General features: G+C 41.7%; 3 protein-coding genes across 14 annotated transcripts in view; 2 read left to right on the top strand and 1 right to left on the bottom strand.

The window, feature by feature from the left end:
* Positions 1-12,070, top strand: part of ZNF512 (zinc finger protein 512) — a 28,651-nt gene extending 16,581 nt beyond the window's left edge. For 7 of the 9 annotated variants that reach the window (XM_070450028.1, XM_070450024.1, XM_070450037.1 and 4 more), the window contains 4 exons: positions 2,847-2,948; positions 3,821-3,883; positions 5,352-5,450; positions 10,111-12,070. In XM_070450028.1, the coding sequence (XP_070306129.1) occupies positions 2,847-2,948; positions 3,821-3,883; positions 5,352-5,450; positions 10,111-10,419 (573 nt within the window). In that variant the 3' untranslated portion in view covers positions 10,420-12,070. The other 2 variants (XR_011481911.1, XR_011481912.1) reach the window with 2 other exon arrangements.
* A 3,490-nt stretch (positions 12,071-15,560) lies between these two features.
* Positions 15,561-19,723, bottom strand: CCDC121 (coiled-coil domain containing 121). 2 transcript variants are annotated; one of them, XM_020886292.2, is made up of 2 exons: positions 19,005-19,723; positions 15,561-18,194 (listed from the first exon to the last, which is right to left on the bottom strand). In XM_020886292.2, the coding sequence occupies exons 1-2, from the start codon at positions 19,655-19,657 to the stop codon at positions 17,240-17,242; spliced, it is 1,608 nt and encodes a 535-aa protein (XP_020741951.2). In that variant the 5' UTR covers positions 19,658-19,723; the 3' UTR covers positions 15,561-17,239. The 2 variants fall into 2 exon arrangements, with proteins under 2 accessions (XP_020741951.2, XP_020741953.1); XM_020886294.2 differs by having other exon boundaries at positions 19,001-19,116.
* GPN1 (GPN-loop GTPase 1) overlaps positions 19,702-22,138 on the top strand; it is a 25,826-nt gene continuing 23,389 nt past the window's right edge. Inside the window, exons 1-2 of one of the 3 annotated variants that reach the window (XM_020886300.2) lie at positions 19,702-19,844; positions 20,519-20,612. In XM_020886300.2, coding sequence (XP_020741959.1) covers positions 19,734-19,844; positions 20,519-20,612 — 205 coding nt within the window. In that variant the 5' untranslated portion in view covers positions 19,702-19,733. Of the gene's footprint in view, positions 19,845-19,940; positions 20,432-20,518; positions 20,613-22,138 lie in introns of those variants that run through there. The other 2 variants (XM_020886301.2, XM_020886302.2) reach the window with 2 other exon arrangements.

The following is a 22,138-nucleotide window of genomic DNA, read 5'->3' as shown; positions in this document are numbered from 1 at the left end:
ACTCCTCTTATTTATATCAATTAGTTTTTATAGCAGTAGACTTCCTCTTCCCACCTTCTTTCTTTTCCCAAATAAAAGCTTATGCAAAACACCATTTTACATACTAAAAAGGGAGTTGCACTGACTGGGGGTAGTGAGCCCAAAACTGAAAGAAAAAAAATCTTAAAAGCAGCAAAGCAACTGGATATGTACAAGAGAACTCCCACAGGACTATCAGTTGACTTTTCAGCAGAAACTTTGCAGGCCAGAAGGGGGTGACATAATATATTTAAAACCATGAAAAAACCTACAACCAAGTACCCTACCCAGCAAGGCTGTCATTCAGCTTTGAAGGATAGAGAAAAGATTTTATAAGACGAGTAAAAGCTACAGGAGTTCAGCACCCCTAAATCAGCTTTATAAGAAATGTTAAAGGGACTTAATGGATATATAAAACAAAAAGATATAGAATATGTCTAAAACATTTGATGGGGGTAGAATAAAAATGCAGGGTTGTTAGAAAGCCTTCATACTTAGGAGAACAGCAAGTATATATGTATAATATGTGGCTTGCTGTTGGGTTTTCTCTGGTGGCTCAGATGGTAAAGAATCTGCCTTGAGTGCAGGAGACCTGGGCTTGATCCCTGGGTTGGGAATAGCCCCTGGAGAACAGAATGGCTACACACTCCAGTATTCTTTCCTGGAGAATTCCATGAACAGAGGATCCTGGCATGCTATAGTCGATGGGGTCCCAAGAGTCAGACACGACTGAGCAACTCACACTTTCACTTCCAAGGGTTGCTGTATGTAAACCTCTTGGTAACCACAAACCAAAAATCTGCAATAGATAAACATGAAAAAAAGAGAAATGAATCCAAAACTGTCACTAAAGATAGTCATCAAATCACAAGGGAAGAGAGGAAAAGAGGAAGAAGGAACAAAGAAGAATAGATAACCTGAGAACAGTTAGCTAAACACAGTAAGCACATATCTGTCAATAATTACTTTAGATATAAATGGACTAAATATTCCAATCAAAAGACAAGGTGACTGAATGGATATGAAAATTAGATCTGTATATATGCTGTCTAAAAGAGACTCATTTCACATCTGACTGGCTGAAAGTGAGGGGATGAAAAAAGGTATTCCATGCAAATGGAAACAGAAAGTTGTTCAATACTTAAATCAGACAAAATAGAACTTAAAGACTATAACAAGAAACAAAGTACATGACATAATGATAAAGGAATCAATCCAACAAGAAGACATAACAATCTCAAATATATATTCACTCAGGGTGCTCATGTTTGGTTGTATCCGACTCTTTGCAACCCTTTGGACTATAGCCCACCATGCTCCTCTGTCCATGGGATTTTCCAGGCAGGAATACTGTAGTGGATTGCCGTTCCTCCTCCAGGGGATCTTCCTGACCCAGGGATCGAACCTGCGTCTCCTGCATTGCAGGCAGATCCTTTATCCACTGACCCAGCGGGGAAACCTATTAAACACACGAAATGTAAAAATAATGTGTCTTATGTTGCTTTTGGATGGAATATATATATTTAATATATAAAGTCCATGTGGTATAATGTGTCATTTAAGGCGAGTTTTCCTTATTGATTTTCTGTCTGGATGATCTGTCTGTTGATGTAAATGGGGTGTTAAAGTCCCGTGCTGATACTGTGTTACTGTTCTCCATTTTTGTTTGTTAAATACATAAAGCAAATATTAACAACCAGTTCTGTACTCTGATTTATCAAAGGTTCTTTAGTTTACCTTCCTTACTTCCCCCATTACCTCTCCAGACTTGGTTCTGTCTTTCTATCTCAGAGAATTAGCTTCCTTTCAGATACTTTCATTTTTCAAGTAGGAGGATTCTTTACTCACCAGAAATAACTGTTACCAATGGTGAACTTTGTAAGAACTATCTCTGCAGATGTTAAAACTTTTTTCTGGAAACTAGTTAACAGGACTTCTCTGGTGGTCCATGGGTTAAAACTGTGTTCCCAATACAGGGGGTTTGAGTTCGATCCCTAGTTGGGGAAATAAGATTCCGCATGGCCCAAAGCATGGCCAAAAAAAAAAGTCACTGGAAACTAATTACAGTTGTAAGAAGAGACCAACTGGTGTCAAAATGTGGGAAAGAAAGTTCTGGGACTAATTCTAATTTTGTAGTATAAGGAAATAATAGGCGTTCTGTTCTCTGAGTCTTCTCACATTCTTTCAGATTGAACCTTAATTTTTTGGTGTTAGAATTTTTTGAATATCAAAAATTAACATGATTTCATTGAAGAAAAATGATAAATGCAGATAAGCAGGAATAAAATGAAAACCACTCAAAATTCCAGCACCCAGAGAATACTGCTGTTAACATTTTGATTTCTATCTTTTGACCTATATACATATATTTCTATTAAATATATATTTATATATTATATTTATATATATTGATATATATGTATAAATATATAATATTTATATATAATATTTCTTGAGTATAAAGTGTACATATATAGAGAGAGGACATATCTGTATTGCTTTCTCTCTCTTTTGTAACAAATATTTTTACTGTGTAATGCTCTGTCACTAGCTTTTTTATTTTCAACTTTAGCTGAAATGTTATATCTGAAAGTCTCCTGTCGTCTGTTAAAAGTCAAACTGTTTTAAGACAAAACAGTAGGCATTGTTTTGAAACAAGCATAATATGTTTCAGGAACTTAAAAGGATCTTACATGTTTTTTGTGTATGAAAATATACTTCTGTAAATCCAGAATTACATGACCTGAAGAGTTCACATAATTCTCTTACTTATGGGATATTTTGGTTGAAAGGTAAGTTCCTCCAATAAAATGTTTTCTGTCTTATAGTTAAAATATACTCGTCCTGGGCTCCCGACCTTCAGCCAAGAAGTACTACACAAATGGAAGTCAGATATCAAGAAGTATCATCGCATCCAGTGTCCTAACCAGGTGGTTCTTTCTCATTCATCTAGTCATTAAATGTTGATCAAGTATCTACTGTTGTTTCAGTTATTTATTCCTTTGTGACAAAGCACGTGAATCTTAAAGAGTTAAAACACTGATTACTTTATTAAGAGTTCTGTAAATCACCAACTCTATCCACACTCAAAGGGCAGTTGTATTAATACATGGCATCGGCTGGAATCATTTATGGGTTGCTTTCAGCTGGAAGTCCTGAGTGTTGAATGGCTTCTAAGCAGCCACTTCAGTTGGGATATTGGCTGCCCATATGCACTCTCTATCTTGCATTGTAGTTGGATTACCAGCAGGATACATGGTGACTGAATTCTCAAGAATATTCTAAGAACATAAAGCAAAAACTCAGATCTCTTAGGCCTAGCTTCAGAATTTGTTCAGCATCATTTTCATAGCATGCTGTTTGTCAAAGGAATCACAGGACTTACCCAGTTTCAAAGGGAGAGTGTATGACTCATTTCCTGATTGGAAAAGTGGCATAGACTTTCCCACCATCATCAATCAACTGCAATTGTATATGCATTGCTTTGGGGAGGAGTAGATATACAAGAGACATTTATACTAGAGAAAGTTGATTTTTGCAAAACCTGAGCATACAATTTTTTGTGTTTTTCTAAGTATCAGAAAAGCACAGGAAAGAGAATGTTTTAAGCTTTATTAAGCAGCTTGCTTATCTCTTTTTCTTTTACCTCTTGTTCTCTGGCTTGCATATGTTTCTGTGTGGTTGTGGTGCAGTTTATTTGACCTCTTTCCCTGGGGGCAGAGTGGGTTAATGTGAATGGCCAGATTGCTAAGAAAACGATGCTATTTGGTATCATCTTCATATGCTTTCTTCTCTTTTACAGGGTTGTGAGGCTGTCTACAGTAGTGTATCTGGTCTTAAAGCTCACCTGGGCTCTTGTACATTGGTTTGTAACATTCTGAACTATTTATCTGAACATGACCTCTAAAGTAGTCTGACATGGAAGAGAATTCAGATTCGGTGAACAGCTACTTATCCTGTTGTCTGTTACCTTCAAAGACTTGTTTAGTTTTTTTGTGTGTCCCCAAAATTCTTGGTCTGTTACTAGGTGGGATACCAAGGCATGCCAAAGATGCAGAATAGCCCAAAATAGCCATAAGTCATATCAATGAAAAAATTTGGAGAAAAATACATAGTTCTCAGTGCCTATCAGGGATTTAACTTTTTCCACCTGAGCCTATGCTACACTGGGCCTGTCCTGCTTTACTGGACCTTCAGCTTCCTAGAGTCAACATAACATGTGTTTATCTAGATTGGTGATGATCTCCAGAGCCATCTGAACTATACTGTCTTCCAGGCATGGGAGATGGGATTCCTGGATGTCAGGTTCATAGCCATTCACCTCACTGAATCTTTTCCATGTTGACCCAGGGGCCCTATAGCCCACCAGCCCTGGGATTGCTGCCACTTTCCATTCCTGTTCAGTATCTGCTCGCACAAAATGAGCACCATAGAAACCTGAAGCTTCAGGAGGGGAGAGAAGTCTTAATTCAAGGCAACAAGGGAGTGGTAGGCTCCCAAACCAGACCTGTGCAGGAATGCTTAGGGGTTTGTCATCTTGATCCTAGTTTGAGTCATTCAGCTAGGTCTTACTGAGGGTGATCTTCTAATTCTGAATTCCCAAGGCATTCTTTACAGCAGTGGATGATTCTAGTGAGAAGAATTACATGTTGGTTCCTCATTGAACTTAAGGAGTTTGATCATTTAGGGGGGGAAGCCTGGAAGGAAGTGGAAGACATAGGGAAGATAGAACAATGTGACATGTTACATAATAAAATTGGGGAACTTCAGATTGTGTTGGGGGCTTAGTGGGGGCAGTGTTTGGTGTAGAATTACATTAGAATAGATGTATTATGGTGCTAATATACCCAAATGAGTTTTCCTAAGTATATTGCTGTGCTTCACTTTGCTGAAGTCATATTTCCTCTTTTCATCTCTAATAGTCCCTAACCATTGCCCAGGTAGCACATGTGGCTTGTTGGAAGGGTAGCATTAACTATTTAACATGTAATGGTGCACTTTAATTTTTACCTGGCATGTTGTCTTCTCCGTACTTTGAGGAAGGGAGGGTCTCTGCTAGCACTAACTTACTTATCTGCTGAATTAGCAGTTTACTTGTGCTGTAACCATTATTTGTGGGTGTAACTTAGGATAGGCTTAAAGTGCTGGGTGGTGATTTGCGTTCAAACAATAAATTGTATTTTTTCAGTATTGTAAATATATGTATGTATATATGGGTGTGTATACACACACTCACAAGCATAGATAACATAGATACATACATTACTGTTTGAGATTTTCCTAAATTTGCTCCTAAATTGACCAGTCATGCTTTTTTTCTTTCTTGAAAATAGGGAACGTTTGTGGCTGGAAAATACAAGTGTCTTCTCTGTCAGAAAGAATTTGTGTCAGAGAGTGGTGTCAAGTATCACATCAACTCTGTCCATGCTGAGGTGAGGTTCCTTCTTTCCCACAACTTCATAATCTTGTGGACCCCGTGACTGTGCCACAAGGGCACATGGGTTTTGTGCTTCTTACTATGGGCTGGGACTGTCAAGAAAAACTAAAGGGTCTACTGGACTCATTAGAGTTAAAAGACTTCCTTAAATCAGATGTAGACTAGTATTTTTCTGTGAAAGCATTTGAGCTTCCTTGGTAGCTCAGCTGGTAAAGAATCTGCCTGCAATGCAGGAGACCCTGGTTCAATTCCTGGGTCAGGAAGATCTGGACAAGGGAGTGGCAACCCGTTCCAGTATTTTTGGGCTTCCCTGGTGGCTCAGACAGTAAAGTATCTGTTTGCAATGTGGGAGACCTGGGTTTGATCCCTGGGTTGGAAAGATCCCTTGGAGAAGGGAATGGCTACTGACTCCAGTATTCTAGCCTGGAGAATTTCATGGACAGAGGAGCCTGGCACGTTATACTCCATGTGGTCACCAAGAGTTGGACACGACTGAGTGACTTTTACCCACTCATTCATGAAAGCATTTGAAATAACTGTGGCTATGAGCATCCCTGATTCTTCTAATTAACTTGTATGCACGGGCTCAGTCATGTCTGACTCTGTTGTGAGCTCATGGAGTGAGGCCTACCAGGCTCCTCTGACCATGGGATTTCCCAGGCAAGAATACTGGAGTGGGTTGCCATTTCCTTCTCCAGGGGATCTATCCAACACAGGGATTGAACCCACGTCTCCTGTGTCTCCTGTTTTACCACTGAGCCACCTGGGAAGCCCTCTGATTTCCTGAAGTCTAGTTAAACTAGGCATTTGACAACCAGGCTGCATTTACACCTTTGGAATTCTTGTTTCACAGCAATGTCTATACTCCTGTTTTCTGGTATTCCAACATCTTTGAGCAACCTGTTTTGAATATTGTTGAAATACTGCATAGAAACAATGTAAAAGATGTTATTGAGAGAACTGAGGTAATTTGAACACTAACTGTACTACATAGTGATAGTAATAAGTCAATGTTAATATTCCAAAATGTGATAACTGTATTGTAGTTATGCAGGGAATGCCCTTGTTCTTAGGCAGATACATGACGTTTTTAGGAATAAAGTATCATGTCGGTAACTAAACTGAAGATGGTTCAAAGGAAGAAACAAAGGGAAAGTTGGAGGGAGGGAAGGAAGGGAAGAGAGATTAACAGAGGTCAGTCTCAGTGTTCATTGAACTATTGTAACTTTTGTGGAAAGTCTGTAAATTTTCAAAATTAAAATATTAAAAGTTGAAAATGCTTTAAGTTCAGAAGATCAAGAGTTTTCTCTTGGGGAAGGTTTTTAGGAGTCCAGATGAACAGAGAATTTGTCTGCTGTAGAATTAAATCCCTTATTGCAAAAGCTCAGGGAGTAGAGTGTGTGTTCTCTTGGCATATTTTACTGCAGAAGGTATTGTTGCCTGCTGGGGAAAAATAGCAAGCCCCTGCAGTAGTTCTCTGCCCTCAGATGTAATAGTTCTTAGCCATGTGAGCTTCAGTTCAGTTCAGTTCAGTCTCTCAGTCGTGTCCGACTCTTTGTGTGACCCCACGAACCACAGCATGCCAGGCCTCCTTGTCCATCACCAACTGCCAGAGTCCACCCAAACCCATGTCCATTGAGTCGGGGATGCCATCCAACCATCTCATCCTCTGTGGTCCCCTTCTCTTTCTGCCCTCAATCTTTCCCGGCATCAGGGTCTTTTCAAATGAGTCAGCTCTTCCCATCAGGTGTCCAAAATATTGGAGTTTCAGCTTCAAAATCAGTCCTTCCAATGAACACCCAGGGCTGATCTCCTGTAGGATGGACTGATTGGATCTCATCGCAGTCCAAGGGACTCTCAAGAGTCTTCTCCAACAGCACAGTTCAAAAGCATCAAGTCTTCTGCACTCAGCTTTCTTTATAGTCCGACTCTCATATCCATACATGACCACTGGAAAAACCATAGCCTTGACTAGACAGACCTTTGTTGGCAAAGTAATGTCTCTGCTTTTTAATATGCTGTCTAGGTTGGTCATAACTTTCCTTCCAAGGAGTAAGTGTCTTTTAGTTTCATGGCTGCAGTTATCATCTGCAGTGATTTTGGAGCCCAGAAAAATAAAGTCAGCCACTGTTTTCACTGTTTCCCCATCTATTTGCCATGAAGTGATGGAACCGGATGCCATGATCTTAGTTTCCTGAATGTGGAGCTTCAAGCCAACTTTACACTCTCCTCTTTCACTTTCATCAAGAGGTTCTTTAGTTCTTCACTTTCTGCCATAAGGGTGGTGTATTCTGCATATCTGAGGTTATTGATGTTTCTCCCAGCAGTCTTGATTCCAACTTGTGCTTCCTCCAGCCCAGCATTTCTCATGATGTACTATTGCATATAAGTTAAATAAGCAGGGTGACAATATACAGCCTTGACGTACTCCTTTTCCTATTTGGAACCAGTCTGTTGTTCCATGTCCAGTTCTAACTGTTGTTTCCTGACCTGCATACAGGTTTCTCAGGAGGCAGGTCAGGTGGTCTGGTATTCCCATCTGTTTCAGAATTTTCTTCAGTTTATTGTGATCCACACAGTCAAAGGCTTTGGCCTAGTCAATAAAGCAGAAATAGATGTTTTTCTGGGCTTCTGTTAGTGTTATCTGTTGTGGTTCCTGTTGCTTTACCGGTTGAAGCTTTGGGAATCCCTTTCCTCATCTGAGATTTCTTCAGGAAGGCCAGTCCTTATTTTCTTTTTTAATAATACTATAACTTTTTATGCTACAGGAAGTGTTTGAAAGATAATTATCTCTTAACAAAATATGGTTTTGTGTAGTTCACTTGTTTCTCCAGTTTATTCCTCAAAAGTTGGAACCAACAGATTTCACTTAGTCTTGGACTTGCTCCCAAGCATTTGTTCAATGATTTATGATGGTATTTATGAACTCTGTACTGTGGTAAACGTGTTTACCTTGTTCCTACCATTTTGTCTCACTTTCTTAGGCTACCTTTTTTTAAACATGTTCAGAAACAGTGTAAGTGGACAGAGTAGTGTAATGAACAGCTTTCACAGTCCTCTCTGTGGCCCATCTTGTGTCACTGATAATTGCATCCACTTTCCTTGTCCTTTTAAGGCTTATTTTAAAGCAAATTCCACATTACATATTAGCTATCAATACTTCTTTCAACCTGTGTCTAGAAATATGAGGACTTTTAAAAATACATAACTGCAACCATCATCACACATTAAAACTTAACAAATGTTCCTTAATATCATCATACATGTACTCAATATTTATACTTCCCTGTCTCATCATTTTATTTCAGATTTGGTTTATTACAATCAACATCTAAAACCGGACTTCCCTGGTGGTCCAGTGGTTAAGACTCTGTGCTTCCACTGCAGGAGGAAGAAAAAGGAAGTAAATGAATGAATGAATTAAAATAAAACAGACAAATGCAGTGTATGGACCTTTGTTTTAGATTTTGTTTTTTTGCCTCACCACATGGCATGGGGAATCTCAGTTCTCCTAACAGGGAACCAGTGCCCCTTGCATTTTGAGTGCCGAGTCTTAACCACTGTACTGCTAGGGAAATCCTTCTGTTTGTCTGTTTTAATCTAGAGTAGTGCTATCTAATAGAAATATAATGTGAGCCACATGTGTAACCCCAAGTTTTCTACTAACTGCATTTTTAAAAAGTATAAAGAAAACTAGTGAAATTGACTTTAATACTGTATTTTATTTAAATACAATATATCTAAAATACTGTCTTTTTAACATGGTAGTCAATACGGAATTATTAATGAGATACTTCACATTTTTTTTCTTTTTCTTTTTTTTTACATTTTTTTTCACAGAAAGTCTTTGAAATTTACTGTGTGTTTTACATAGAAGCATATCTCAATTTGGATTAAGCACATTTTAAGAGCTTACTAATGACACATGGCTGGTGACAATCTCATCAGGCAATGCAGATGTTTCTTTTCCCCTATTATTTAAGAAACCAGGCCCTTGGTCACTTATGTTTACTCACATTCTGGACTTGGCTCTTTGCATTCCTATAGCAGTGATTCTCTATTCTGCTATTTCCTATAAATTGGTAGTTAGAGCTAGAAGACTGAGCAGATTTCTTGATTTAGGTTGACATTTTTTTATTGAATGTATTTCTGTGTTTTGTTTTGGTTTTTTCTTTTGCAGGAATACTTCTTCATTGGGTTCCAGTTCCTCCAGCCCTTAATTTTTTAAACTGAGACTCAGAGAGGTTAAGTAGTTTTCTGATGGTCACATGGTTCGAAACAGAGCTGAGATTTATACTTCGGTGGCCTGACTGCAAAATTAAAAATTGAAATAAAAATCTCCCATGGCCAAATGCTTTATGTTTCATGAGGAGATCTTCAAAAGGAGAGGAATGGGTGGGATGATGCTAAGTAATCAGACTTTGTAGATCCCTTACAGTAGTACCTGAAGTCATGTCTTAAACAAGAAATGCTTGTAATGACTGCTTTGTATTGAATTTCTCCAGTTTATAAGACACAGTTCTAAGCTCTGGTTTCATGTCTGTTTCCTCCTTACTGTGTTCTGCCCTAATCCTACCTTAAAAAAAAAAGTCTTCCATACTGCTTCCTCGGGCACTGTATTTTGACTGGATGGTGTTTCTGTTTTGCCTCTGTAGGACTGGTTTGTTGTCAATCCGACAACAACCAAAAGCTTTGAGAAGCTGATGAAGATAAAGCAGCGACAGCAAGAAGAAGAGAAGCGGAGGCAGCAGCATAGGAGCCGACGGTCTCTAAGGCGGCGGCAGCAGCCTGGCATTGAGCTTCCTGAGACAGAGCCAAGTCTTAGAGTAGGGAAGGATCAGAGGAGGAATCATGAGGAACTGCTAGTGGCGACATCCCGTAAAGAATCAGAGCAGGAGCCAGTGCCATCACAGTTTCAGAAAGTCAAGTCCCCAAAGACAAATCATAAACGAGGAAAGAAATAGGCAGGCAGTGTGAAAGCACTCCTGGGAGAGTGGATGGGAGGCTGTGGTCACAGGGACCTGTGTGGAGAGGCCTGAGTCACAGGGGCTGAGTGAAGAGAAATTTACTCTTTCAGCTGTTTGTGTAATGCTGTGACACTCTCAGCTCCTTCCTCCTGTGTAAATTTCACTGTTTTCCCTACTGATTCTTGTGAACCCTCCACCACCCCCACCCCATCTCCTTTTTGGTAGATTTTCCTGCTCTTCTCATTGGAGTCCCCCTGTTCTTCTCTCATCGTGCCCAAAGAGCTCCCCCTTAAGGTCCACTGTAGGCCCTCTTGCCCTGTACAAGACTAAGAAACCTGTTTGATTATTCTTTCCATACTGGGGTATAGAATGTTCTTGGAAGCGCCATTGATTTCGTAGTTACTCCATCATCTATCTTATAAAATGATTCCAAACTAACTTTTTAAAACCATACTGATTGATGATTTTGTATTTGTGATATAACAAGCCTAGAATCTAGAACTGTTGTCACTCCTTTAATAAGGGTCCCCTGTCTGCTTGGGTGACAGAATATATGGAGGCTGTTTGTTGTCTCATTATGGTTTTAGGATTGAAAGTGAGAAAATACTTAGAATAATAAAACTAGACCCTCTGGATGCAGGTTTTCCTGGGAAATACTTTGTCCCAGGTGGCAGTAAGTAACCAGATGCACAGGCATGATATGCAACCTTAGGAGGAATATGTCTCACATAAAATGACTGGAAAGAAGAAGGCAGCAGAAATAAATACCACCTCAAATCAACTTTCCTGCAGTTTATTTTGTTCCTGCAGTTTTGAGGATTGAGAAGTAATACCCTTTTGCCTCTGATATTTGACACAGAACCCTAATATTGCTGGTACTGCCATGAAGATTGGTAGCCAGGGTGCACATTCCTTCTCCCCTGGACTTGACCTGATGGTTAGTCTGCACTGTTAAGTCCTCGTATCTCCCTTTAGCCAAAGTCTGTCTCTGAATTTTCTGAGAATGTTGTTCTCTACCCTTTTTTAGATGTTGTGTTCTGTCCTCTTTATAACCTGAGACTTTGACACCAGGTGTAGATACTTATCTGGAGTTGGAAAGAAAAGTTCTTTTTCTGATACTCATGCCTAGCCGATAGTATCTGTTAGGCTGTTTCTCCTTGAGGCTGGCTTTCCCTGGAGCATTGATTAGAGCAGCTCTGTTATTGTATTTCTGAATTCTCTTCCCCTTTTCCATAAATATTGGTCTTCTATATTCTTGCCAGTTTTTGTGGCTTATGCCACATAAAAAGCCAGAGACCCTTAACCCTGATGTGGACCAATACTGCCTTTTCAAAATCCAAAGGCTGTTACCACTATTAACTGTTCTCTGTGCTCCTCCATATAGCCTTAAAATGTGGGCTTTTGTGAAGACCACTTTGACACATAGGAGCATTGAAACCTGGTTGGGATACTGCCAGAACAGGTAGTTTTGAAACGAAGGACATTGTCTATTCACTCGACATTGTCATTGGCAGTTGCTCTCTTAAAGCCCTTTCCATTCATGAGGATTGTCAGGGAGGAAAATGGAGAAGCTCTGTTAATTTCTGGTGAGTAAGATTTGGGGAATGTTTGGCAATGGCAAGAAAAATAAATGACTGTGTTAGAATGATGTTTTCCATTGTTCATTGACTCCAATGTGCTACCTGTCTCTTTGCTGACACTGTGTGTGTGAAGGGAGGGAAATGATGACTAGAGATGGGAATGAGTTTTGAAGAAGTAACATACAGTTGTCTCAGTAGTTGCTTAGGTCCAAAATTATGCTGGTTCAAATGAATCTACTCAGACCTTGCTTTATTGCTCTTCCCTTTAGAGATACTGATTTTGATTGAAGTATGAGTTGTTGCTTTAGACACAGTGATATTGCACACTTTAAATCAACTACAATGTAGTGTAGTCTACATTGTATACCTTTTATATGCACTGTTTAGTTCAGTTGCTCAGTAGTGTCCAACTCTTTGCGACCCTATGAACCGCAACACGGCAGGCCTCCCTGTCCATCACTGATTCTGAGTCCACCCAAACCCATGTCCATTGAGTCGGGGATGCCATCCAACCATCTCATCCTCTGTCGTCCCCTTCTCCTCCTGCCCTCAATCTTTCCCAGCATCAGGGTGTTTTCCAGTGAGTCAGCTCTTCCCATCAGGTGTCCAAAGTATTGGAGTTTCAGCTTCAAAATCAGTCCTTCCAATGAACACCCAGGGCTGATCTCCTGTAGGATGGACTGATTGGATCTCGTCGCAGTCCAAGGGACTCTCAAGAGTCTTCTCCAACAGCACAGTTCAAAAGCATCAATTCTGCATTCAGCCTTCTTTATAGTCCAACTCTCACATCTGTACATGACCACTGGAAAAACCATAGTCTTGACTAGACAGACCTTTGTTGGCAAAGTAATGTCTCTGCTTTTTAATATGCTGTCTAGGTTGGTCATAACTTTCCTTCCAAGGAGTAAGCATCTTTTAATTTCATGGCTGCAATCATCTGTGGTGATTTTGGAGCCCAGAAAAATAAAGTCAGCCACTGTTTCCACTGTTTCCCCTTCTATTTGCCATGAAGTGGTGGGACCAGATGCCATGATCTTAGTTTTCTGAATGTGGAGCTTTAAGCCAACTTTTTCACTCTCTTTCACTTTCATCAAGAGGCTCTTTGGTTCTTCTTCACTTTCTGCCATAAGGGTGGTGTCATCTGCACATCTGAGGTTATTGATATTTCTCCCTGCAATCTTGATTCCAACTTGTGCTTCCTCCAGCCCAGCATTTCTCATGATGTACTCTGTATATGAGTTAAATAAATAGGGTGACAATGTACAGCCTTGACATACTCCTTTTCCTATTTGGAACCAGTCTGTTTTTCCATGTCCAGCTCTTAAGTGTTGCTCCCTGACCTGCATACAGGTTTCTCAGGAGGCAGGTCAGGTGGTCTGGTATTCCCATCTGTTTCAGAATTTTCCACAGTTTATTGTGATCCACACAGTCAAAGGCTTTGGCCTAGTCAATAAAGCAGAAATAGATGTTTTTCTGGAACTCTCTTGCTTTTTCGATAGGCACTGGGAAACTGGAAGATTCATGTGACTTGCTTTATTGTGAATTTCACATTGCAGTAGTGTGCACCCAAGCCCCCAATAATAGATGTGTGCCTGTAACTGGTTTGAGATTAAACTTGTCCAGTCTCATCCAAGGCCCTCACAGGGGATCCTTTTATTTTTGCTGTCTGAGCCAGGGATCAACAGGACACATTAGAGAGGATTCTAATCATATTACTGAGTGTTTTAAGTTTTTAAACCAAATTCATTAGAATACATTTCCTGAAGTTGGACCGTATCAGGCCCAGCTAGATTTTGGAGCAGTGTGAACTCCCTGCACTTGGGAACAGGCATTGGTACAATTAATTTATAAACAAATTGGCAAGATTTCTTAAACTTGAAGATCTGCCCTGCAACTCAGCACACCCTAGGGCTATATAGATTCCTCCTGCTCAGGGGTTCCAGTAGACATCTACAAGAATGATATTTCAGTCTAAAAATAATGATACTGCAATCTGATTCCCAATTTATATTGGAAGCATCCTTGTACCAGACTACTAACTGTCCAGCAAAATTGGACAGGGTTGCAGAATTACAGAGTTATAGGACAAGGACTACACTTCCCAGGTCTCCACCCAATCCCCCTATAGTGATGGAGTAACCAGCTAACTTCTCTCCAGTGGAATGTGAGTAGAAATGTGTCAATTCTGTGCCAGAACTTTTAAGAGGGTTAGTGTGTTTCCATGCTTACTTTCCCCTTCTGGTAGTTGCGTATGATAAGGCATCTCTAGGGCCTGCTAGAGCACAACATGAAAGATGTTTGATTCCCTGAATCACCTCAAGAAAGACTATTTGCCTTTCAGGATGATCTCAGATGGGTAAAAAAATAAATGTTCTTTGAGACATGATGCAGTCTTTGGTCTGTTAGTGGGCCTAGTCTCCTGTATAACCTATCTGTCCCCTCCCACTAAGAGTCAGTTCTCCCCTATGCCTCTGTTCACTCCCATGTTTGCCTTTCCATTCTGAACAGTCCTCACCTCTTGCCTTTTCAAGAGCTTCCTTACCGGATTCCTTCTTTTCACTGCCTTGGTATACTCCACATACAACTGTGCTGAGTTTTTTATACTATAAATCAGACTTCATTCACTTGCCCAAAGCCTAATGATTTCCCAGTGCACTTAGAATAAAATTCATCCCCCTTTGTCCTACAAGGCCTCCTTGCTCTCACTGTTAACCTTTTTAACCTCCTTGGTCTCTGCTCCACCCTTTTTTTGTCCTGTCCCCAACTAAGCCACATTGACTTTCGTTCCTTAATGCTCCCAAACTCCTTCCCATCTTGGGACCTTTGCATTCTCTGTTCCCACTGTCTAGAATGTTTTTTTCCCTAATTATTGTACTGCAGGCTTCATTTTATCACTTAAGTCTTAACCTAAATATCACCTCTAAGGTCTTTTCTGTCTTAACACACTTTTTGTAACATCATCCTCTTTTCTTTCCAGCATAGGGAAGCAGACAAAAAGTAGACTGAAATCCTAGTTGGCCAACCTACTGCTGGGCTTGCTGCTAAGAATTTCCAAGGGCTTTTATCAGATGACCCACCCCTTGAAAGTCTTCAAGTCCTCAGAGGCCTTACTCCCAACAGAGAAAGCCAGAAGTACTACACCAGACCAGATCTCGTTATCTGGGATAAGAGAAATTCAAAATAAACTGAGACAGGATGGAAATTATTCACTCCTGAATTAGATCATCAGGATAGCACTGGCAGGAGGGGGAATTAACAGAATAATAAGATTCTCCATCCCTCCTGCATTCCAACTCATTATCCTTAGTTATATATTTTTCTCTTGTTTTTGCATCCATAGAGAATAAAGGTTTCAAATGTGTTTTGGATACCACATTTTAAAACAAGCTCTATTTTCAGCTCCACTGACAAACTCTTTAGGTTTCTGTGTGCTACACAATTTGTACACTAAAACTGCATTTTTATATACACTAGTATGAGGAAGACATTCAGAGTTGGTAAGAAGTGAGAAAAGATATGAAGTAGAAGGTATATTACATTGGAACAATAATGAAATCACTGGGTATTATAATCTTTAATTTTTTATTTTCAATAAAAAGTTAGGAACCAAGACATTACACATTTAACAGTAAGTTGTTAAAGCTAGAAGTAAAGGCACATGGAGGTGAATCTTAAGTACAAGAATTCATTTTATATATGAATGAAACAAAACTGGGAAAATCATTTGAAGTGTTTCATCACTCAGTTTCTTAAAAACATAAAGCTGATTCTATTTTTTCATCAGGGAGTGATATTAAAATATGAAGCTATATTTCTGTACCAGGATTCAGCATTCAAAGAAATCCCTGATTTGATCATTAGGATGTCCTAAGTGCCAAAAATGTAACTATCCTAAAAGTCTAGACTAATTTAAAATACTATTCCTAGTTCAATTGAAGGGGCGTAGATGTAGGATACACATGACCTAAAGCTAAAGTGCTCTTTCTATTGAAACTTCAGTCATCTTTGTAATATTAGAATTTGAGGATGTTGCTAGGGAACAAGATGGCAAAAGATCTTCAAAAAGTTCTCCAAATATATGATCACTTTCTTTTGATACATTTTTCTAAAACAGGCAGAAGCATTCAGTCATCTCACTCAGGTTAGTGGTATTTCTCCACAGAAAACTGACTAGCTATACTGTGCCTTCTACCCTTCCTTCACAGAGTTTGAAAGTGTAAGTGAAAGTGTTAGTCGCTTAGTCGTGTCTGACTCATTGTGACTCCATGGATTGTAGCCTGCCAGGCTCCTCTGTCCATGGAATACTCCAGGCAAGAAAACTGGAGTGGGTTGCTATGCCCTTCTCCAGGGGATCTTCCCAACCCAGAAATTGAACCCGGGTCTCCCGCATTGCAGGCAGATTCTTTACCATCTGAACCACCTTTGTAAAGAATCTGCTTGCAATGGAGGAGACCCAGGTTCAATCCCTGGGTCAGGAAGATACCCTGGAGAAGGGAATGGCTACCCAATCCTTGCCTGGAGAATTTCATGGACAGAGGAGCCTGGTGGGCCACAGTCCATGGGGTCACAAAGTGTCAGCCACGACTGAGCAACTAACATCACACCGTTTACTCAAAATTGTATGGGCTGAGCATCAGACAGCAGGTCATCCTGTTTACACTTGCTGTTACTAATCTTTCAATCATGAGAAAACTACAGAAGCAGCTACTTGATCACCAGCACAGACTTTATAAAGAAGTTTGAAAACACTGCATGTGTGTGCTAAGGTGGCCAAAGAAGATACATGGACATTGGTTGTTTATAGAGCACAAAGCAGAATCTAACAATCTGAAATGCTATTCCTCAGGGGTTTCTTTTTCTGTAAAGAAACCTAACTTAGCTAGGTGGAACACACCACACAACTGTTTTTTTGTCACTTTCTCAAGGTGTTTTCTTGAGGTGGTTTCACAGGTGAATTTTTGGCAAATGGTACTGGGTTATCTGGAGGTATGAGAACAGCCCAGTTATTACCAGGAGCTAATTAAAAAAAAAAACAAAACACCTAACTTAATGGGAAGCCAGTGCTACCAATAATCTAGCAGTACTGGTTGAGAAAAACACCTAATCCTTCACATTAACACATTATAATGGGTATTTTATCATAGCAATCTGAGATCTCAAAGCCTTCCTAACCAGGGTTATGTTATATAGCACCTAAGAACCCTTGCTCCAGTCTTGACTTAGTGTTATTTTAGAAATTACTTTGGGCGCACCTTTGATTTGGTGCCTAGGGCAGGGTTCCTTGTGGTCTTCGGAGAACCCTGTCCATTTGGGCACCGATTACGCCTTTCTTGCAGCTGTTGCCTCCCTCGCCTTAAGCACTCCACATACCAGTGCTCCTGTTGCAGCAGCTGCTTCTTCTTTTTTAATTGGCTGTGAATATCCTCCAACTGATGGCATTTCTGAACTAACTCTGGCAGTTCCTTCTGTAACTGTTGGTGCTGTCTGTTGATGTTACTGTGGAACTCGGAAACGTGCTGCTTTGCTGCCTTCTCCAAGGCCTGGTTCTTGCTTTTCAGCTCCTTTGTTAACTTCTTTCCCGACTCCCTTGCCTCTAGCTCACTCAGCTGTGCCTCCAGTAATGCTTTGTCCTGGAAGAACTGGACAAGCATCGCCTGTTTCTTTGCAGCTGTCTCAACGTGGGTCTTCTTTATCTCCTGCTGAAGTTTCTCAATTTCTCTGTCCTGTTTTTCCTTTATCACTGAAATGTCCCTCATTGCCTCCAACTGCTTATTCAAATTGGATAGGGTGTTTTCCTTCTCCAAGAGCTCTCTTTTAAGCGCTGAATTTTTGTTCGCAAATTTGGAGGTTAATTCTTGTTTTCTTTGTTCAATCTTCATGCTTTGTTGTAGATAGTAGTTCCACAGCTTCTCGGTTCTCTGTCTAGACTCCTCCGTTTGCTTGGTCAGGTATTCCTGAAAGAACTGGTTTTCCTTCTCTATGTGATCTTTTTCCTCCAGTAGCTGCCGGGTTTCCACCACTAAGGGCTCTAGCCGAATTTGAGTTTCTTTGATTTCCTTGTCCAGCTTCATCATTTCCATTACTGCTCTTCCCTTAAACCTTTTCTCGACCTTTGTTAGTTTCTCTGGCTTGAGAAAAGTATGTATGAAATTAACATCTGGTTGAAGGGAATTACTGGTGTCCTCAGCCAACCTGAAAGAACAAGTGAGACATTTGCTCATGTTTTTCATGAGAAATTAGAAAATAATTTTAAAAATGCACACTTCTACTGTAATTTATATATCAAGTATGGGAGGACAAATCAATGTCCCTCACACAAGGTAAGGGGATAGGAGTGGTGGGGGGAGAGTGGTAGAACTAGGGGTAAAGACAAGGGAGTCTAATTTACAACTGACATGTCTTCGCTGCAACCCTGAGAGGTAGTATCTCGAGCTTAAGGAGGAGAAAACAGGTTCAGAGAATTGAAGTGACTTCACCACAATGTACACCCCCAGAAATTCCTAGTTTCTCCAAACTAGGCTCTTATGTATGTCGGGGCGGCCCAGCAACTCTGGGGCTTGGATCCTTCCAGGGTCCGGTGTCCTGCAGTCTAAGCCGCTTAACGTCCTCAGCTGATGGCCAACCCTCAGTTCAGTTCAGTTCAATTCAGTCGCTCAGTCGTGTCGGACTCTTTGCGACCCCATGGACTGCAGCACACCAGGCCTCCCTGTCCATCACCAACTCCGGGAGTTTACTGAAACTCAGGTCGATTGGGTCGGTGATGCCATCCAACCTCTCTCTTCCCCTTCTCCTCCTGACTTAAGTTAACTCCAGGAATGTACAATGTACAACAGAGCCTGGGTGTAAAACCCACATCTCACAGCTTACTGAACACTAGAGCCACTCCAAAGGGCCATTGGAGCCAACCGGGTGATTGGGAGGAGCACATGCCTCAGCTCTTAGATTCAGCTTTCCGGGTGCCAAGGGCGCTAAGGTGGAGGGAGGTGCCCCTTCAGTACCTACTTGACAAACTCGTCAGCCAACTGTTTTTCCCCGATGTCACGGTTCTGCCCCTTTCGGGAGACCACCAGGAATCGAGAGCTACTTTTGGGGGCCGGCAACACGCGGAAATAGCGTGTCATTACGGGGGTTATCCCCAGTTTCTCCGAACTAGGCTCTGCGGATCTCGGCGTGGCCCAGCAACTCTGGGGCTCGCATCTTGTCAGGGTTCCCTGTCGTGCAGTCCTAAGCCGCGTAACATCCTCGGCTGACGGAACAGCTCTGACGGCCGGTTCTCCAGAGGCTCGGTTCCCCGCTCCCCGGGGGCTGACAGGAAAACGCACTCTCTTCACTAACGTAGCGCGGGAATCCCTGGTCGTCCCTGGGGTTCCTGGGGTCCCCGCTGTCCCTGGTGGACCCTGGGGTCGCTGATCGTCCTGCCCGCTCGGGATCCAGAGCTTTGACCTTCCCAGGCCCTGCCCGACGACCGTGAGCAGCTCTTTGGTTGGCCTTTTCCAGCCGTCCTCCCAGTGCCTCCACTTCCCCGACGGGGTCCCTAGTTGGGGCCCCATCCGGATCATGACGGACAGAAAAAGGGGCACGCCTCGCCCCTTGGCCCTGCCCTTTCTGGCCGGTTGGGTTGGATTCGATTTGGTTTTGTTTGGTTCTAGTCTCATTCAGAATCCGGAACGTCGCGGGTGTCTCTCTGGCAAGTAGCATCTCTATGGTCTAGTGGGCGGAGCCAGGAGCAAGATGGCCGCGCCCGCAGCTGCCACGGAATCTCAAGCTTCAGGGGGTCCCCAGCCCCCAGCGTGTCTGTTGGTGTTGGGAATGGCGGGGTCTGGGAAAACCACCTTTGTACAGGTGACCTACATGGCGCGGGCGTAGTCGGGGCGCGCGACAAGTTGTCTGTGGTGGGAGTAAGGCCAGGGGAAAAAGTGAGGAGGTCTCTCTGGGGGAGTTGGAGGGAACGGGCGCCTGTTTCAGGGACATACCGGAAACTCCGGTTCCTTTCTCCGCGAAGCCTTCTCAGATCCTAACCTGGGTTCCTTTAGACTCTTCTACGCACCATCAGTGCCGGTTTGGTACGACCGTAGTTGGTATAGAAATTGTCATGTTGCCAACTCCACAAGGCAGAGGCTTAAAGGAATTCTGGAGGTTAATTGAGTGCTAGGTTTCTGAAGTGTAGATTTCTAAAGAATTCTTTCTGGGATGCCTGCCATGTTTCAGGCACTGGGGATACAGGAGAAATGACGAAGTTCCCGGTTAGGTGGAGCTAATATTTTGGCGGGGAGATAGAAACCCCGCCCCCGCGCCAAGTTAAGTGATGGAGAGTAGAGGAGACTCTTGGATGTGCGACGAAGAAAGGTAGCATTTCAGCTGAGAGTGAATGTTGTAGGTGGAGATCAGAGACGAATAAGGTAGAGGGAAATGGAAGTACAATTCTTCTGGTAAGTTGGATAAAGGGGAGGAAGTTCACTCTTGTCCCTGTGTCCTGCTCTTGGTCTCAGTCCATCCCTCTCTCCATGTCACTGCAGAGGCTTACAGGATACCTGCATAGTCAAGGGTGTCCACCTTATGTGATCAACTTGGACCCAGCTGTGCATGAAGTTCCCTTTCCTGCCAATATTGGTGAGTAAACTCTGCCAGAACTTGTGTAAAGTTTCTTAGAGAATGGGAAGCTGTCAACCTATCCTACCCGTCTTTAATACTTTCATTTTTAATGTTTTCTAAACTGCCTGATTTCATTTCCCTTAGATTTGCTAGTATCCTGAAACAGCCTTCTTCCTATTTCCCATTTTTTTCTTTGTTTACTCCCTCCCCTTCCTTGTTATTGTTGTTCAGTCCTTCAGTTGCTCAGTCATGTCCAACTCTTTTAGACTCCATAGACTGCAGCACGCCAGGCTTTCCTGTCTTTCACCGTCTACTGGAGTTTGCTCAGATTCATTTCCGTTGAATCAGTGATGCCATCCAACCATCTCACCCTCTGTTGTCCCCTTCTCCTCCTGCCTTCAATCTTTCCCAGCATCAGGGTCTTCTGAAATGAGTTGGCTCTTCCCATCAGGTGGCCAAAGTATTGGAGTTTGAGCTTCAGCATCAGTCCTTCCAGTGAATATTCAGGGTTGATTTCCCTCTAGGGTTGACTGGTTTGATCTCCTTTCTGTCCAAGGGACTCTCAAGAATCTTCTCCAGCACCAGGTTTGAAAGCATCAATTCTTTGGTGCTTAGCCTTCTCTGTGGTCCAACTTTCACATCCGTACATGACTACTGGAAAAATCATAGCTTTGACTATATGGACCTTTGTCTGCAAAGTAATGCCTCTGCTTTTTAATATGTTGTCTAGGTTTATCATGGCTTTTCTTCCAGGGAGCAAGTGTCTTTTAATTTCATGACTGCAATCATCATCTGCTGTGATTTTGGAGCCCAAGAAAATAAAGTTTGTCACTGTTTCCATTGTTTCCCCATGTATTTGCTGTGAAGTGATGGGACCAGATGCCATTAGTTTTTGAATGTTGAGTTTTAAGCCAGCCTTTTCATTGTCCTCTTTCACCTTCATCAAGAGACTCTTTAGTTCCTCTTTGCTTTCTGCCATTAGAGTGGTGTTATCTGCATATCTGAGGTTATTAATATTTCTTCCAGCAATCTTGATTCCAGCTTCAGCTTCATCCAGCCCAGCATTTCTCATGATGTACTCTGCATATAAGTTAATAAGCAGAGTGACAATATACAGCCTTGATGTACTCCTTTCCCAATTTGGAACCAGTCTGTTGTCCCATGTTCAGTGCTAACTGTTGCTTCTTGACCTGCATACAGGTTTCTCAGGAGGCAGGTAAAGTGGTTTGGTATACCCATCTCTTTAAGAATTTTCCAGTTGGTTGTGATCCACACAGTCAAAGGTTTTAGCATAGTCAATGAAGCAGAAGTAGGTGTTTTTCTGGAGTTCCCTTACTTTTGCTATGATCCAGTGGATGTTGGCAATTTGATTCTGGTTCCTCTGCCTTTTCTAAATCTAGCTTGTACATCTTGAAGTTCTTTGTTCACATACTGTTGAAGCCTAGCTTGAAGCCTTGCTCGCATGTGAAATCAGTGCAATTGTGTGGTAGTTTGAACATTCTTTGGCATTGCCCTTCTATTTGGGATTAGAATGAAAACTGACC

This window comes from Odocoileus virginianus, chromosome 2, assembly GCF_023699985.2.
Source record: "Odocoileus virginianus isolate 20LAN1187 ecotype Illinois chromosome 2, Ovbor_1.2, whole genome shotgun sequence".
Classification (NCBI taxonomy): Eukaryota; Metazoa; Chordata; class Mammalia; order Artiodactyla; family Cervidae; genus Odocoileus; species Odocoileus virginianus.
Note: the sequence above shows the minus strand (reverse complement) of the source record. Positions and strands in the feature narration are given on the sequence as shown.

Bases quoted from the DNA above. Each gene is read 5' to 3' on its own strand.
- CCDC121 (XM_020886292.2), bottom strand. From the start codon at position 19,657: ATGAGACTAGAACCAAACAAAACCAAATCGAATCCAACCCAACCGGCC. The intron at 18,195-19,004 runs GTAGGTACTGAA...TTGTTCTTTCAG, and splicing joins TTGGCTGACGAGTTTGTCAA to GTTGGCTGAGGACACCAGTA.